The sequence below is a fragment of the Parus major genome, chromosome 7 (assembly GCF_001522545.3).
Source record: "Parus major isolate Abel chromosome 7, Parus_major1.1, whole genome shotgun sequence".
Lineage (NCBI taxonomy): Eukaryota > Metazoa > Chordata > Aves > Passeriformes > Paridae > Parus > Parus major.
The window spans coordinates 27097703-27116735 of NC_031776.1; the positions used below are offsets into that span (position 1 = coordinate 27097703).

The 19033-nt window shown below is 41.3% G+C and overlaps 1 protein-coding gene across 1 annotated transcript in view; it reads left to right on the forward strand.

Annotated features, from left to right (window-relative positions):
* PDIA5 (protein disulfide isomerase family A member 5) overlaps positions 1-19033 on the forward strand; it is a 122262-nt gene that overhangs the window by 91921 nt on the left and 11308 nt on the right. The window contains exons 15-16 of the mRNA XM_033516099.1: positions 1699-1829; positions 16606-16676. Coding sequence (XP_033371990.1) covers positions 1699-1829; positions 16606-16676 — 202 coding nt within the window. The remainder of the gene's footprint in view (positions 1-1698; positions 1830-16605; positions 16677-19033) is intronic.

The window sequence follows — 19033 nt, forward strand, 5'->3', positions numbered from 1 at the left end:
TATGGTCTGGCAGTATCGTTGTTGCATCTTGAAAAGCTTTATCTGTATTTTACTTTAAGACATGGTACTCCCTTGGCCTCCCTGCCCACGCAGGCTGCAGGCTGCTGTATCCATATTGTACATGAAGTCATTGTCCTCATTTCACTGCTTTGCTCGACTCTTTTGAGCATTGTGTAATTTGTAGTGAGTTAAACAGTCAGGCTGGTGCTGCCTGTACATACTGGTAGGTGAATTAGCAATGAGGAACAGGGAAGTGGTGTTAATTCTTCTGGATCCTGCTGTGCATCTTGAAGACTTCTGTCTGCAGCCTCAGCTAGTCAGTAATACAGGTGAAGCCCACCTGTTTGTCTCCTACTCTTGGCTCCTGGATGTTCTCCCAGCTAGAGATGCAGTACGATAACATCCTTATTTTCTGACCAGAGATAGAATTGACACAGCTGCACTGAAGCTGGTGGAAATAGGGATGCATCTGGAGTGCAGGCTGGTGATAAAAGTACAGCTTGTGGAGACCTGTCTCAATGGGTGGTTGCAGCCATGTGAGTTTTGGCTGTGGTTCCTCTCTGGTGATTGTGCTGCCACACTGGGTTGTTACCAGTTGCAGGGTAGCTTATTCCAGGTCAGCGTGGAAAAGTTTGTGTGACAGTAAGGCACACCTCTGTAACTGTAAGCAGTGATAGCTCACAACAATGGTGTTCATGGAGGAATTCAGCTAAAGGACACACTGTGTAACTCAGATTCTAACTCTTTCTCTGAAACACATCTTTCTCTAAAAACTGGAAAATCAGTAATGGTGGAAATACAATGAATGTCCACCAAGTGACCTTGAGAAGGACTTTAAAAATTGAGTTTTTCTCCATTTGGTTTTTATGTACCTGATACAACTTAAAATGGTGTCATTCAAAGTGTCAGGAAAGTCTGAAAAGCTAATTTATTACCAAGGCGACATATGAAGGTCTTTATACTGTGGCACCATTCTGATGATTTTATGTAAGTAATCACTGTTTAAGATACAGCAGGAATGAATTTAATGAGTCTGAGAGAGGTCTGTGAGCTAGTGAATAGCAGAATTTTTGTTAGAGGCGCTCTAGGTGTGCGGGATTGCTCTGATCTAGCCAGTATGTGCAGTCATAATTGAAACCTGACATTCTCTTTACCAAAGTAAAGTATTCTGGTTCACTCACCCCCAGTATTCCAAGTGGAACGATGCTGATTTTTGCATCCTGGCTTTAATATCTGAATTCTGGAGAAGGTCATGAAATTCTTTATAGAAGATTGAATGATAGTGATAAAGAGCACAAAAAGGATGTTTGAATAGAAGATGCTGTTCTGTATCAGTATCCCTTTGATTCCACCTGCTTGCTGTTCTCAGTTCATGCCTGTGGATGATACAGTGGTTTGTATCAATGTTTTTTCCACCCAGATGTTGGATGCAATGTAGGAAGTCTTTATTTGACATTTCTACTCATATGCCTGACTACAGTCACTTAAATTATATTTTTAATGAGTTCCAGAAATTAACTTGCATCTTTTTTGCTGTTGCCTGGTGTTGGAAATACCAAGTATGTCTTTCTACTGCACAGGCACCCTGAAGGATTTTTCACATCAGTTCTCTCATGCTGATTATGACCAGGATGATGCTGTCCCTTTATCTGCTTCCAGAAACATTTTCAAACTGATTTAATTGTCTGTCTTTTCTAGTCCCGAAGCACCACCTCCACCTGAGCCTGCATGGGAAGAAAAACAGACCAGCGTTATCCACCTTGCTGGAGAAGACTTCAGGGAGTCCTTGAAGAAGAAGAAGCACACCCTTGTCATGTTCTATGCACCATGTGAGTAAATAACCTCTCTACGAGGATGGGTTTTATAAGCCCTACGATTACTATGAAATCCTGAATTAATTCCCTCACTGGCCTCAGACTTTTAAGGATAAAGAGCTGATTCTGAATATAAGTGCATGGGAGCATCATTGGGATCATAATTTGTAACTTTATAAATGGAAACAAAACAGTATATAATGGTTATATTATTTAATGCAGACACCAAAGCAGGCAGCAGTACAAAAACAAAACAGATTTATTTTCCTCTGCTGCATTTTATGGTCCATATAACAAAATGTGATCCTTTATAGTAGCACAGTGGACATGGAGAGTCTGATTCATTAGTGCAACACTTCAGTAGTGAAATCAATACAGTAGTGTAGGAGGAATCAGTCTACGAGGTGGTGAACAAATTTTGATGGAATAAATTCTGTCTGTAATAAATCTGCATTTATGTCTCCACTGGGAATAGGGGCATAGCTTCCTCCTCCCAGATTGTTTTGCATGCATCACATAATCACTTTGTATTTGAAGCTCCTGAGAGTATTTCTGGAGAAGTTTAGAATCAGGCCTTTTGTAAATAAGGTGAATGAGAGGGACCTCTTCTGTTTTCCTGTGCTGTCCCAGAGACAAGCAGACTAGGTACAAGTTCTTAACTTTTGAGGGGTTTATCCAAGGGAGAAGATAATCCAGGAATTTAATATTATATACCATTAATGTGCCTTTATGGTACCATGACTCAGCCCCCACCCAGATGCAAAAATATTTCTTCCATATCACATGGCCAGCAATTAGTGGATAACCTTCGGATAAACAGTTACCAACTTGTTCCCGTTAAATCAAATGTGTTTTCCATAAAGAGAGTAAAAGTTCCCTGATGTTTAATCAGGCAGCCCCTTATTTTGCTTTTCTGTTAGAGAATTAAGCATGAATGCTTTGGGGCTCATACGAAGGGATGTGGGAGAAAGCAGGGGTGCAGTTCAGGAGGGAGATTTCTGGAAGCTTGTAAAAGAAAACGGAAGGGGATGTAATCCCTTTTCCAGTCCAGCTCCCACCACCTATTGACTAAAAATTGCCCGTGTGCCAGGAGTTTCTGATTCATGGACCTCAGCTGGTTAAGAGCAAATTGTAATTTTAAAATCAAATGACTGCACATGAATTGGTGAGATTTAGGAGTTCACTGTCTCTTGAGTTCTCTTTACCCGATTAGTGACTTCCTGCGTAAGAGGGATTTATTTCACTTTTGGTTTTTAGCTGCATCTTTTTAAGACAGTTAGATTCTTGATTCTTTTTATAGCCACATTTAAAGCAAAGACTCTGTTTGTGATGAGTATCCAGCTCCCAGAGTTGAAAGTGCGAGGCAACTTGCCTGATGGGCTAATTTTTTGCCGTTTGACTTCCACCCTTACTTCAGAAGGGGTGAGTAAAAATCAGCCTGGCCCTTTCTGTATAAGCAGGCTGTAAAAGCAAGGCTTACATGATGTTAAACTGTTTGGTCTTTTGAGGTTGCACTTCAGACACATTTTTGCGCTGTTTTTGACGCAGTGCTGCATGAGACCACCTATATACAGGCCAGAGAGGTGTTAACTGGAATCCTGTCTGGCCTTCTCGTGACTTCTCAGACAGCATTGCTGTTATGGTGTCAGGACATGGGTCACACACAGTTTCTGATTTGTTAGATTTGTTCTCTCTAAATGTGGAAGTGTCTGTGAGCAAAGCACAAAGCAGGCACACATAGGGAGTGCAACGAGCCTGCACTTTGTTGAGTGCAAGGGAAAGTACCAGATGAGTATTTTAGACCTCTGTTTTCTCTGAAATAAACTTTAATGCAGTAGAATAATTACAATGACTCAAGTCACTATATTTTTTTGGCTTTTGTGAAGTGATAATGTGCTTCCTGATAAATTTGATAGATTAGCTTTTGTTTACCATCTTCTCAGTCTTGAGACTTCTTGGAGCCTACATTTCCAATTAATCTTGTTTATTTTAGTGCAGAAGGAACACTGCTAAAATTTCAAGGTCCCATTACCTCAAATAATTTTCTTTTTCTATTCAAATCCACATCTTGGGTCAGGGCAGACTTACAGTATGCTATTCCATTCACTTGTGACTCTGTGGCAGTATTTGTTACACTTACACATATGCTGAGATATTTTAGGATTGGGGGGGTGTGTATACATGCATATATAAAGTATGTTTATATATAAATATTTATGCTAAGAAATGTATCTCTCATCTGTCATTAGAATTTAAAGCAGAAAGTGGAGTATTCTGACCTTTGTCAAGCTTTCAGCTAGAGTGACAAACCTTTAGGCAAAGGCCACAGATATATATCTTAGATGCAAATTAAAATGAGATCTGTCTTTCCTGTGGCAGCTTCCAGTCCAAATTACTTAATATGTATAGGAGAGCCACCAATCTGCTGCTGTGCCGATAACTCAGGGCTGAGCTGAGCAGGGCCTTAATGGTACTGAACAGCGCTTCACAGTGATTTAACTCTGGAGGAGACTGCTACATCCACGTGGAAAAGATAGGGAACTCATTACTCCGTCTCCAGGAATATGGGTGAAACGTAAAGGTTATTCCTCATGCCTGTGGAATATTTTAAGGACTGAGAATCAGAATCAAGACTCTGGAAATTACTGGGGGAAAATGTCCACTCCTGTGGACTTGATTTCACATTCACATTCCTGCCTGGTGGCATCTGTGTATGCTATAATGACTGATTTGGGGCAGGAGGCAGGTTCCAAACACTACTTGGGAAAAAGTGCCTGCTGCAGAAAACCCAGTGCTTCTTGTGCCAATAACAGGCCCAGATCTTTATCCAGATGTCCCTTGGGTAGGTGTGTACCATGCGACACAGGCTGGAGTGTGGGCTGGCATGTGTTAGAGCTACTCAGGGATAGGACTTGGGGCAGACTGCTGGCATTTCTACTGCACAGCTCCTGGCCCAGCTCTTCTCTGGACCCTTGTGCAGCTCTTGTGAAGATAATTGTCATCCCACTCATGTACCTTTAAGTTCAAAATGCCTAAAATAAAGGGAAAATGATACCATCTTCAGAAGGGAAGCATGAAGCCTCAGGTGTGTGTGGGAACTACTGTGAGGGGTTGGAGGAGTATTTGAATGCAGTAGGATTAATGCACCAGCATTTGAGAAGGTTTTGGGGAGAGTTTATGGGATTTGTGAAGGTGCTTTTTCCATCCTCCAGTCCTTGGAGTACTGGGTTCCATCAGCTGCTTCAGGTTGACTTTTATAACTGTTTGGTTTTGTCCAGAAATGTGGGGAGGAGACAACTGGTCCAAGTATGGTTTGGTGTGCACACGGAGCCTGGTGCATGGATGATCAGGATTTGGGAGCTACAGACTGTATTGGGAAGTGAGCCAAATGCACAAGAGCAGGTGGACTGCAGTGCTGAACCAGGCAGGGTTGGGAGGGCAGTGGCTGTAGGTCTGTGCTCTACACCCAGAGCTTGGTTCAACACTTGCAGCACTAAAGTGAGGTGTCCTGGGCCGACCCGTTTGCATCGGTGCCTCTTCTGGGATCAGTGCCCTGTCTTTTCTTTCTTCTTTCTCTTATGTCCTCCCTATTCATATAGCTTATCTGGATGTGTTTTATTTGCATTTTTACTTTTATGTGCTCTCTCCACTCCGTTATTCCAGATAATTGAGATTTGACTTTGACAATGCATTAAATTTTAACCTCCTACTACTGTAGCACTTAAAACTGTGCAAAATAGAAGCAGTTGGTTGTGATTAGTTGTCAGAATCACAAAGGGTAACAAAAATTCCAGTAAATAATGTCTTTGTGGTTGGAGATGTTTTTCTGTGTTACTCAAACAGAATTAAGGGGTAAAAAAAGAATGATTGAAGCTAGGTGAAACTCTTCTCTGCAGTGCCCAGGGACAGGACAGGAGGCAAAGGGCTCAAATTGAAACACAGGAAAGTTTGATTAAACATTTAGAGGAAGTGGTGTTTTTTTTTGCTGTGGTTGTGGTTGAATACTTGAACAAGTTGACCCAAGAAGCTCCATCCTTGGAGATATTCAAAACCCAGCTGGAGACAGTGCTGGGCAACCTGCTATAGTTGACCCTGTTTTGAGCAAGGGAGTTAGACCAGATGATCTCCAGAAGTTCCTTCCAACACAGCAATACTGCATTTCTAGGAATAGTTATACTGGAGTTTGAGATACAGTGGGTTTTTATTTGGTTTGGGGTTTGGTTTTGTTGATTGTGGTTTGGGTTGTTTTTTCCCCTTCTCATCCAATTCTGATTTTTCCTAAACAGGAAAGGCTTAATAACAGCCCATGCTAATTCTTGCACAGAAACAGAAAATGTCCTCTTTTGAGTTACAAGAATGTCATTTTTTGGTTAAGATTGCTGCTTCCAAGGAGACTACAGATGAATCAACTGTGTCAGAAAGGAATTACATATAATACACCAGTCATTAACAGGTCCAAATGATGGGGGGGAGGGCACTCTGGTTTTAGATCAGCCACTTTTAATGGCAGGACTCAGCACTTATAAAATTCATTCTGTTTCTACTTTTAGTGTCAAAACATGGGTTAATAAGCACTTTTAAAAAAATAAAGACTTTCAGCAGCAATGGGAAGTAATCGGGGGAAAGTGCTCCCTTTTAATGGTTCATAAGGGGGGGCAGTTGCCAATGTTATTGACTTGCCAAATGGCCTCAATTTGTGGGACTCAACAGGGTTCACAGAATGGGTATTTTTTAATAAATGCTTTGCTGGGAGCTGATTTCTGGTTCTGTGTTCAGCACTGAAACTTTCACTTCACTGGAAATGAATTTCATCAGCTGGAAAAAGTTACTTTCTGGTGAAGCCTGACCCACAGGGGTTACCCAGAGAACAACCAGAAGTAAACCATCCTGAGGATGGTTTTAATGAGGTATTTTTGGATGGAGCAAGTGGCTGTACTGCTGCAAGAGAATGTGCAGTTGGAGACATGGACCTCCTTGGTTCTTCACTTAAACTTTGTTGTAGAGTTTTTCTTTCAGGGCTGGAAGAAGTGAATAAAGGTGTCAAATCTGTGTTGCATCTGATAAAGTCCCAGACGACTTTGGAATGTTTTTGGAGCCATTAAAAGGCTGGGTGTTGATCTAAGGTGTTTGTGGGAGATAGTAGCTGGGTATCGTTGTGATGTAAAACAGAGGGAGTGGAGAAGGAATATTGACATCATTGCTGTCTGATGGGTCAACTCCTGGCTACCATTAAGAAGTAAGTGGGAAATCAGGTAGGACTTTCCTCAGCAGTAAGAAAACAGACAGGGATCTGACCAAATGAGTCATGCCCATCCCTGTGTGTTTCATCAGGAGTGCATAAAATACTGAGAGCTAAGCAAACCTGCATTCATTTTACTCACAGAGTTTGTTCAAAATATTAATTATTCTGTATCCTGGTGTGCTACTTTTTTGTGTTTTCACAACAAAAACTGTTTGGTTTCTTCTGTCCAAGTTACACATCAAGGAATATCCAATGACAAAAAGCACTTGACTGAGAGTCCTTGCCAGCATGGGTCACACTGAGCACATGGCTTTTAGCTGTAAATGCTGACAGCCAGGAGGGCAGTGTACTCCTTCCACCCTGGGACCCAAGCTGTCATCAAAAGGCTGTTCTGAAGGAAGCAGTACTGTTTCCTTTTCATCATTCCTATTTTTTGGAGCAAGCTTGGACAAAGCTGGTTGCACCATATCTCAGCCTTTGTGTAGGCAGGTTTGGGGAATTAATGCTGTGTTTTGGTTAAGCTGCATTGCTGTAGAAAAACATGACAAATTCTATTGGCTGTGAGGCCTCAGCCTGTGGCTACTGGGCCTGAGCAGTCTGGGTCTCTGCTGGGTCACTCAGCAGACTTGGGTGACATAGTTCTGTGTGAAGTATGCACAGAGGGGGAGAACATACTTGACAATTGAGTTCATGAGTTCAGATGTGTGGAGCAAAGCAGCAGCAGAGATGAATTTAGTGTCCCACAATGGCCTCAGATTGGCTCCCACCAAGAGGTTTTCCTGTCACTTGCAAGCACATCTTATTAAGTTTTGATTAGATGGCTGTATCAAAGAGCCTGAACAAAATGTGCGTGTTTGTAAATGAAGCTTATGCTATCAAAAAATTATTAAAAACATGCTGAACAGAAAGAATCCCTTTCAAGGCAAAAACCCTTGCAGGAAGGATTTTCTGGTTGTTGACTGAGGCAGAGGCAAGGTATGGACCCTCTGATAATGAGGCTTTAAATCCTGTGTGGGCTGGCACTGCAGAATTTTGATATGTTAGCTCTGCCACTAACTGCTTTCTCTCCTGCATCAGTGGTGCTCTTGTTACAGGCGCATTACCAAGGTGTGTTCCTGTCGCTGTAAATAGTGCTGATGCCACAGAGCCCCTTAACAGGCTGCGTTTGATAAAGGATGAATTTATAGAGTGGTCTCTGCAGTCAGGCTGGCAGAACTGCTCTTAGCCCCAGTGTTTGTGCCGAGGAGAATAATTAGCGCTGAGAGAACAGTTTGAACTGCTCTCAGCTCAGAAGTTGAGGCACTTCCCAGACTGCACAACCATCACAGTGCTCACAGTGGCTGTGGTGGAGTGGTGACATTAAACTGAAAGTTGTTGGGGTGATCCAGCTCCTCTTGTTTTGTAACCCTAAAATGCTACAGCTGCTTGATGTCGTGTGCAGAATATTGCCTGTATATAAACAGCTCCAGCTTGTGAGAAGGGAAGAGGAGGGAAGTGTGTGCTCTTGCCCTGTGGAATTCTCTCCTCACAGACACACAGCTATGTTGGTGCAGTGTCACTGTGGGTACATTAAGAGATTATGAATATGCCACCCATCCTTATGCATTGTCACGAAACCCATTTCCAATAAGACAAATGCTTTTTTTTGGTTATGTATAACATTGTCTTGACAGGAGCTGCTTTTAAGCATCAGTGCAGCTGAAATTCCAGTGCTCTGCTGGCTGTTGCTAACTCAGCAGTGTGTCTTCTATTAGTAGTGTCCACTGGCATGTCAGATGGCCAGAATATTTTGTTTGCTCTATAACTGTGTTTGCAGTTAACCAGGGCTGATGCTGACTTGGTTAACTGCTGCTGCCAGCTTTATTCGAGCTACGAAGGCCAGTGAGACAGTGAAAAATGCAGGTCTGCTGGAACTGGCACCCAGGCTTGCTCTGGGTGCATCTGTTGACCTTTATACCCTTTCTGTCCAGAGGTGACTTGCTGTGCAGCTTTCCATCTCAAAGGATTGCTTGTTCCCAAATGCCAAGTGTTGGCATGTCATTTGTAATTCAGTGCAGTCAGTCATATCTTTCCTTTTTGTAGTGGATGAAGCTACATCATCCACTACAATGTCCGGGAATTTTGTGCTGAGTCTTTTTACTCTCCTCACTTTGCAAATTGACCTGATTCTGATGACTTTGTTGCTGCTGTTGCAATTGTTCATGTCTCATGGCTATGTTTTCCCAATAATTTGGGTTTTGTATGTTTTGTCTCATTTGTATACCTCCAAGGTGTTACAAAATAAGAGTTCAGTTAGCTTGGGAAAAAACTCAGCAAAATCCACCAGCAGGCTGTAAAATCTGGAGTAGTTTGCCTGTTGTTAAGAGTAGTCAAACAAGCCTTGGTTGACCTTATGCTTAACTGAAAACTTCGTAACATTTTTCAAATCACAGGACACGTCACCCTCTTTCAATTACTAGTATCTCATGTCTTAGAGATATGATTATACTACAGTGTCAGATCATGTCATCAAATGAGCTTTGGGTCCAGATATGCAATAAAAAGGCTCTCCAGTTCTCTACTGGTAAAACAAAGTGAATTAACCTTTCACTTACATCTCCAAATGCCTTTCTCAAATCTGCCTGTGGATTCAGTAACTCCTGTAGCCACACAAATTGCATTGGTTTAAGCAGTATACCCTTTTTCAGCTCTTATCTGTGCAATTACTGTCTGTGGCCTGTCTTTCCTTGATTGACCAAGTAATATTCTTGTTTTAATTCTAGTTAATAGCTTGGAACTTTTTGAAGTGGAAACAGGCTTTGCTTGACTCTGCGGTGTACAAGCTGAGCTTTGATAGCTGTGCAGAGTTGCTGCTTGCACTTGCTTAGAATTGCAGTCATTTAAAAACCAATAACAGAGGGCACTATCTACCCCTGTTATTTAAACGGTGATGATTTCAAGCAGAGATGGGGAATTGGAAAGTCATTCTCTGCTCTGCACTTTGCACACTGAGGGCTCCATCCTGCCACGTGCTGAGCCCTCTGAGGCCCTGATGGTTTCACAGCTGAACAAATGGAGTCAGCACCTTGCAGCTCGGCTCCCTGTCAGGCAGGATTGTGAACCCTGTGAGTCACTTAACCTCTTCCTGACTCTATTTAACCTTGGATGTAATGACAGAGGGGGATAATCACGTCTGTCTCTCTTAGGGGCAATTTGAAGCGTAATTAATTGATATTAGTTAAAGCATTTGAGATCACCCGCCGAGAGGTACTAAAGGAAGCTGGGGGCTGAGGGGGGAGCAGAGCCCTTTCTCATGCTGAGGGTAGAGCACAGACAGCACAAATGCCACAGTCTCACAAATCACTGGGCTTTCAGATCTCCTCTAAGGACTTGGCCAGGACTTCATTATGAAAGTACTGACAGTTTAAGTTAGTGTATTTAATATGAAAGCAGTCTGCATTAAAATGTGTGCGTGTTTAAACCGTCTCCTTGAAAAAAAATCTCATGTAAAATATATGCATATGACTTTGTTACTTTATTTATCAAGATTTTATTATGTACGAGATGCTAAATGCACGCCCGGCAACAACACAGTAGGGTTATAAATCATTATGTATTAATGATGGGCAGAAGGTATAAGGTAATGCTTTCTGGAGTCAAAATGTCTGATCTGTGCTGCTGTAGTGTTCTAGTTGGGATGCTCAGGTTAGGGGTGGCAGGGGCTGTTGTCCTTGCCTGACCCACGGGCAGTGCTGGGCTCCTGCAGCTCTGGCCGCTCGGAGATGGTGACACGAGGACAGCCAGACCATGTGTCACTGCTATAGCAGTCTCAGCTCAGCGATGCAAGTCAAGGACAGCTGTCTTCTGATCAGGTAGAGAGCCACTGTGTGAAAGCTTCTCTTTTAGAAAACCATTTCCTTTCAGACTAAAAATCGCTAGTGATGGGAATGTGAATTTCCATCTAAATTTGACTGGCTGCAAGCATGCAGCCAGCTCTGGAGCTTACTCAGCCTCTGGCAGCCAGCTTGAATAGCTCGTTATAATGAAATTTAGAAACTGACTTTTCTCGATTTCTACCACTTCTTAATCTTTGGATTTAACCTGTTGACACACTGAGCTTCCTGACTCCCTTTGCCATGAAACATGTCTTTCAGTTCTATTGCTTTTCTTATGGGTCTTCTGAATCCCCTCCAGTTTGAACTCACTGTTGGTTTGTGAGCCCAGAACTGCAAAGAGCATTTCAGAAGTGCCAGGCATAGAGGCCCTCTCCACATCTGCTTACTATCTTAATTTATATATTCAGTGAAGTTCTTTTTGACAACTTCATCATTTTCTTTCAAAGTTACATTGCTAGCATTGTTTGGATTTCTTTTGCTTCTTATACATTTAAAGCCCCTTATATACTTAAAACATCATTATTACCTCTGCTGACTGTAGATACTGCTTTGATGTCCATTTGCTTCCTTTATCTATTTTGTACAAATTGTTAGCTTTTGATTTATATTCATTAAAAAACAGCTTCACCTTTCTTCTATGTGCTATGCTAATACAGCTTCCACTCTTCTAAAGAAACTGAATTAACCTTATACTGTTCAGCTGTAGAGAGGTTATATTATATCACTGGGCTTTGTAGTTTGAAATTAAACAAAGCATGAAGTAACTTAAAGGATCTTTTTTTCATATTTAAGCAAATAGAAACCTATGTTTTTGGAAAGAGGACTTGATTCCTTTCGGCAGTTTTGAAAATTTGCCACAATTTTATTTTAAATGTAATGAGGTGACTGTTGTACAACAGGGTGCATCTGTTTCATGTACTACTCTCAAGACATCTTTAGAATTGCCATCTGGTCCTAATACCTTAGTATACTGAAGTTTTAAGAATCTCTTAAGTTTTACTTTTGACTCACTGTTACCTCTTAACAATTGATAAAGAAAGGAAGCACTGTTCAATGAAAAATCCTCCATTTGAATGTAATAAAGACATGTAGGTTATTCAAGAGGTTGTTCCACTGCTTCAGCATCCTCTTTGCATCCCTTCTGCATCCCATGGGATCCTGCAATTATGGAAAATGTTTTCACAGGGTATTATTATGTCTGAAAATTTATCAAATGCTACGACATCATATCAGTCTTGTGTCATTCTTAACCTTACTTGGAAGATATGTTTATATTATTTTTTTCCTCAGTTTGCTTTCTGTTTAGAAAACAAATCAGTTTACAAGGTGATGTGAACACTTACTTAAGTTTTTCTATTTCCCCATGTACTATCTTTGTTGTACATCATGTAACAAATGTGTTGTGGCATCATTTTGGAAATCACATCCAGCTCAACCCTGCAGTTCTTTACTTCTTCACAGTCCTCAAAGCAGTTTTTCCACGAGAACGAAGTTCCAGCCCCTTTCTGTGCCCAAACCAATGCTGACCAATGCAAACCCTTGGGTCTTTTCTCAAAGATAACCTGAGAATGTACTGTACCTTGAGATTGTTCCTGCTATCAGTAAATCCAGTCCATGGAAAATAATCTTGGTTATATATTTTCCGTCACTTCATCTCCCTAAAGACCCGCTAGCTTTCCTTTAAATGCCTCTCTAATTAGAGGAGATTTAATCTGACTCTCTCTCCTCTCAGTGATAATGGCTCTGAGTGAAGCCTGCTTGCTTGCTTGATTTCCCTCATCCGCTGTTCATCAGCCATTGCTCTTGAATTTTTTCCCACAGAAACCATATTTCTCATCTACTGGCTCAGTTGAGAGCTACTTGGTTTTCAAGGTGAGGAATGTGATGGTGCCTGCTGTGACTGTACCACATCTCCTACCAACTTTACAATATGAATGGTGGAGAAAAACCTTGTAGAAAATACTGGCTTTGTGTAAACTTTTAAATTTGCAGTACAAAGGCAAAGAGAACTTCAGAACTCCTCTGTTGCAGGTGTTTCACATGGATCCAGGGACCTGTGATTTAAGCAGGCAGCCCTTGTGCCCTGGCAGGTCAGGGGGAGCAGATGCCTCCATGGACTGTATAGTGGGTCTTCCAGAGAGCCAAATTCTGAGCACAGAGCTGAGTGCCTGGCCAGAGCTCTATTAAAGCTGTATTGTTTGCTGATTGTGAATAGGGAATGGCCTCAGCACATGCTACTGCACGTGCCTGAGATGTCAAGTTCTCTTGTTTTCCTACCAGGTGATGCAACTGTGTTTCTGCATTAGGAAATGGAGTTATCTTGAGATGTGCAGGAATGGTAAAGGTTTTGAGTGCCAGTATTGGGATACTGTGGTAAGGCTGTATGTTTCAGAAGCAGGTTTCTTTCACATTTCTCAAGTCAGGCACAGGAAATTACTGTTCAGTTCACATCTGCTCTTAACCCTGTTGAGATCAAATTTGACACTGTTGTAAAAATGAAAAAAGAAAATTGTTAAAGCAAAGCCCTGCGTCTGTGTTAGAAGGCTCTGCTCCCAGAAGTGCTGCTTTCACTGCTGCTTAGTTAAAACTTCACTTCTTGTCCTTGCAGGAAGTCTGTGATTACCATAGGATCCAAATTATTCAACTAAAATGAATTTTCCTACTTGTTTAGTCCATAGTGACTGAGAAGGGGCAGGACCTTTTGGTTCTTTACACTTTACCCACACCTTCATATGCCACAGGTTTAATCTCTTTCCATTGCAGACCATCTGAAAAATCCTTTGTAAGGAGGCTGCACACTTCCTATCCTCATGTACTGTGCTCAGTACATTTCCTTTCCTTGCACTTTCGAATCTAGAAGATAGTGTTAACACTTAAAATAAACGTGTGATAGTGGGTGTGAAGAGGGAATGGGGAGAACAAGTTTTCCGTCTGTCAAAATGAAGACATCAACCTCTGCTTTTATTTTTTTTGGCATGTGTGCTTTAAATAGAATGACTGGATTGGGTGACTTCCAAGTGTTTGCTGCATTTGGCAATCCTTCTAAGTTGTAACAGATGAAGTTCTGCTGTTCCATATGATGTGCTCCTTCCCCCTTTTTCTGTGACTCCTTGAAACTCCTTGGGAATTCAGTGTAGCATTCACATCTGTTCTGTGGATGGATGTCCAAGGCTAACAAAATGCCTACTGGACTTGGAGGCAGCTCTGCCAAAAGCCATATGGTTGTGTTTTAGTTTTGTGAGCACGGTGCAGTAAAGAAAGGAGGTTGGGCCAAGAGAGAAGTGAAGAGGGAGGAGGGATGGAGCTTCAGATGGGTAAATGAAGGTAACTTCTCGTGATTTGGTAATGGATTTGGTATTTTTGTGTGGAAGAATATGCTTGTTATTTGTGTTTCCAATTTCTTGTGGAATGTGGCTCATGAAGAGCTCTTACCTGCTACAACTTCACTAGGGGCTTTAAGAGAGGCCTTACTGTCCTGAAATATCATTTATTGAGGGTTTAAAAGATGTTCTTTGGTGAAATCTAAATTTCAAGCTCAAGATCATAAGCAAAACAGGGAACCTGAAATGTTTAAGCTTTTAGGAGCCTTTATGTTTTAGCGTTACAGTTGGAAGGAAGTGCTTTCCAGAAAAACTGCAGCATGTAGTTAAGAACAAGTGTTCCTGTTTTAGAGGTGCCTGGTTTTTATCCATTTTCTGTTTCTGAAATTCTTTTTAGATGTTGTCACCAGTTCTGATTTATTTGTGTAGAGCAGTGTTAACAAGTCAACCGAGGCAGTCCTGCCACAGTACAGGAAACTACCCAGGATTTGTTAAGAGGCAGGCTTGACCTGCAGGCTCTTCAGTATCAAGCCAGACAAGTGGTAAGAGAGAAAATGGGTCACCAAAGTGGGCTGATGGACATGGGAGCAGCCTGAAACCCTAGCTTCCTCCTCCTCCTCCTCTTTCTTCTCTTCTTCCCCCTCCTTTTCTTTCTTGACCATTTTCTTTCAGGCAAATGCTGAAAGACTCAACAAGGTTAATAATTTGCAAACTGTAGAACACTGTGCTATCTCCCACTGAAACACAGCTGCCATCGTGCTGCGTAAAGAAAGAGTTTGAAGCCATTAAGATGGATTTACAGAAGTGCCTCAGTTTCCCAGGAAACATCCCCTTGACTTTCTGGTATTCTCAGCTACTGCATAGACTCTCAGTGTATTTACACAGGTGTGTCACTGCAGTGCTTTCATAATCCTTCTCTGAAGAAAGAAATGCTCTAAAATTCAATGCAGTGCATGTAAGCAATGAAATTACATTTTGGTGAAGCTGGAAGGGGTATTCAGCCTTTGCTTTGTGGAAAGGGGTGTGCAGTGTTTATGCACAGACACTGTTTTTCTTGTCAGCTGAGTGATAGTAGCTTAGAAGGGTGGCTGCAAGTCTCCTAAGGGCATTTGTTCAGTCCTGATTCCAAAGTAACACAGACACTTGTTCATCATATAAAATACTGGTAAACAACAGTAGCATAAGCTGTAATTGGTGTTTGTGAGCAACTAATTTGTGATTTTTCTGTTCCTATCCAGAAATAATATCAAGATGAACTCTTTTGCCAGCATTACACAGGCTTGACTGAAGTGCATCCATTGCTTTTTTAATGTGCATTAAAGCAAAAAATAGTGTCCTGAGTCTTTGCTTGGGATCTCTGTGCTGGGTTTGAAAAAAAGTAATTTATTACACATATGTGGGTACCTTCCTTTTCAAAGCCTTATTTAGTATAGTGATGATGAGTTGAGAGTAGTTTAGATTATTTGTAGACAATAATTTGTAGACATTTCTTCTGAATTAAGAGCACTCATATCTGAACCTTGAATCAAGAGAACAGTTCTATTTTCCCTTCTGTGACTCCTTGTGAAACGTTTGAGTAAAATCAGTATTTAAGCAAGGGAACAGCTGGCCTTTTGTTCAGTGCTCCAGTGGTACAAAGAAGTATCTCCCATACAAAGCTCTGGGGTTCCAGAAGCTGTAAAACTCTTCAGAGGTTGCCCAGTTGTGGTGAACAGCAGGAAGGTCCCCAGGGAGGCCAGCAGCAGTCATCCTAACCTGGGACTGGACATCTGCTCTCCGTCCATGAAAGATGTCTGGCCTATTGGACTTGCTTCTCTTCCCCTCCCTTATGTTCCTAGTGGCTTGGCTTTAACACAGGCCATTCCCAAATATTATAAATGCTCCCAGGAATTTCCTTTCCAACTTCCAGCCTCCTTCTGTTCCCAGCTGTGCTGTCTTTATTCTCACACCCAAATGTAGCTGGTATCTGTGGCAACAGCAGTAACAACCTACCTGGCAATACCAGGAGGTACAGAGCAGGGCAGTGGTCTGCCTGTGACTGGTGCTCTTGAAGTGCCCTTTGGGGGCTTGTGATGGGGGAAAGCCCCCTGCACTATGGCCCCCTATTATGGGATGTCATGTACTGTAAATGTACACCTAAACTCCTTGAAGTCACAGGGATTTAAAACATGTGCTTACTTTCATGTAGCTGACATGTGGTCTACACATGCTTTGTCCTGCTCATTCCAGAATTGGAGAGCTCCTGTCTAGAGCGATTATTAATTCAAATTTTCCACTGATTCACCTTATGTCTTAGTTTGTCCCAGTATCTTTCCTACAACTTAAGTTTGTCTTTTTCTTTCTGTGTCAAACAGGGTGTCCTCACTGTAAAAATGCCATTCCACATTTCACAACTGCTGCTGAAGTCTTTAAAGAAGATCGCAAGGTAACTTGCTGTTAATTATTTCTGTGATATTTAAGAATGTTTTCCATAATTTGAACTTTTTAGGCTTTGCTTATTGATAAGGTAATAGGTTTGTAGATAAAATTCCTGTTAGACTAAAAGAAATGTATCTGTATCATAGGGGTTGTATCTTTTATGGTCAAATTGAGTTATACTTCCAACCTGTTCTGTTTTCCCTAATTCGCTGTCTTTTATGTTTAAGTCTTTGTGTAGGAGTTACTTTGTATGAAGTAAAACACAATTCTTTCTCATCGAGGGATTAAATAAGGATAATTCATATAATCCCCATTCCCCTTAAACTTTTGTCAGCTGTTGGAGTGCATGTAGAGAAACCACAAGTTGTGTGATAGTTCTGAAGACCTCAATCATATAACTAATTGATTCTTGCTTGCACAGCACAAAATATAATATCTTTCTGTAAGCTGGCTGACTTGAGCCCCGGATCCTCTTCTAGGACCCTGGTGCTTTGGCCTTGAAAATGTATCTGATGGCTGAATCATACTATGTAATTTCCTTGCATCAGCTGAACCATTTTTTAACTGAGCACATGCAGATCTAGGATTAAAAAAACAGCAAAAAAGCGACAAAAAACACTTAAGCCCCTGTATTTCCCTGCATTTAACCAGATAACAAGCTAGGAACCTGTTTGATATCTTTCAGTGAACTGTATTTCATTCTGATCTCTGAATTTGTTCCAACTTCAGAACTGCTTTGTGTTTAGGTGTGCCAAGAAAAAGATTTGGCAATTTTATATGGAAATTGCTCTCTACACCTTCCTCAGGAGGGGAAACAGAGTGGGAGATGCTGAGCTCTTTTCCTTGGAATCCAGTGACAGGACATGTGGGAATAATTCAAAGCTGTGCCAGGGGAGGTTCTGACTGTACAGTAGGAGACACTTCTTTACCAAGAGAGTGATCAGTTCCTGGTACAAGTTTCCTTAGAGAGGTGGTCAATGCCCTGAGCCTGTCAGTGTATAAGGGACATTTGGACAACATCTTAACAACAGGCTTTAACTTTTGATCAGCTCTGAACTGGTCAGGCAGCTGAACCAGATAATCCTTGTATGTTCCATACAGCTGAAATAGTTTATCGTCTTCTATGTTCTAAATGAAGAGGTAATTTTGTAACAATTGTACTCTGTAACAGAAGAATTTTTGTAGTTTTTTTTCTTTTCCTCTCATCTGTTCTGTAACTCACAGAAAATGCATCCTATTGACAAGAAACAAATCATTCTTGTATCATGGACTGCATAAATTAGGAGTCCATCGCTTCTGCCCTCTGGCACACAGAAGGATCACAGGCATGCAGCTTTTAGTTCTCCTGCTGTTAATTAGTTTGCTCAGATGCCTTTTGGTTACTTCTTTGTTTCCAAGATCTCTGAGAAAGTATCCTTGTTTTCCCACTTCTCTGGTAGTTCCCAACTAGAAGCCTCTCTTTCCTGAACTCATTAACATTTCAGTCAGAGGATGTGAAACAAATGTACCAAACAATGTGAAACTTGCTTATTAGAGCCCGAGGATGTATTAACAAGCAATCTGAATCATGGCACAATTAGTTGGACAGGGTGCTGGTGGGAAATGCAGGCCTGGGAAGCTTTTCCTTCAGACTGCAGGTTATGAAAGGACTCCAAGAGCAGAGCAGTGATTGACGGTTGTAACTCTTGACTTCAGTTTAAGGCTGAAGTGGGGAGATATAAAATGTAATGAGTTGGAACAGGAGAGCCAGTAGGGAATATTAAGGCTGGTACAGTTTTAAAGAGGTGTGTGCAGTTAGGGAAAATGATGTTATTCCACCCCAATGACTTATGAAAGTGCCAGGGATTGATTATGTTGGGAGCCCCTATTTAATTGTGTACAGCTATAACCTGCCAAGGTGCTTCCAGCTGCCAGTTTGTGCCATTGTGGAAAAGAAAACAAACCTGGTATAGACTTTAGAAGGGCACTTCCCTGTTCCCACAAGCAGCACAGGTCATATTCCCATGTTTCAAACTAGACTGAGCCTTCAAACTAATTTGTAGTTCTTCAGGGTTTCAAACTTTGGTAAAATCACTGCTTAAGAGAAAGAAGTATTTATTCCTTCAAGAACAGGGCAAGATTACAAATTTTCATTTTAGGTAGTAGATTCTTTTCACTACTTCATTTCTATACTAGTGTCCTTTTTTTTTTTTTCCCCTGGAGAAAGGTTTTTCACTTAACAGAGTATTTTAGCATTTAAACTGTATCTTTTTCTTAAAGGAAGATTCTTTTAATTAAACATTTAATCCTGCAGAAGCTGAAGAACAATCCAAAACATTCCAGCCTTGAATTGGTTATAAATGGTATCTTAAAAGGTATCCTTTG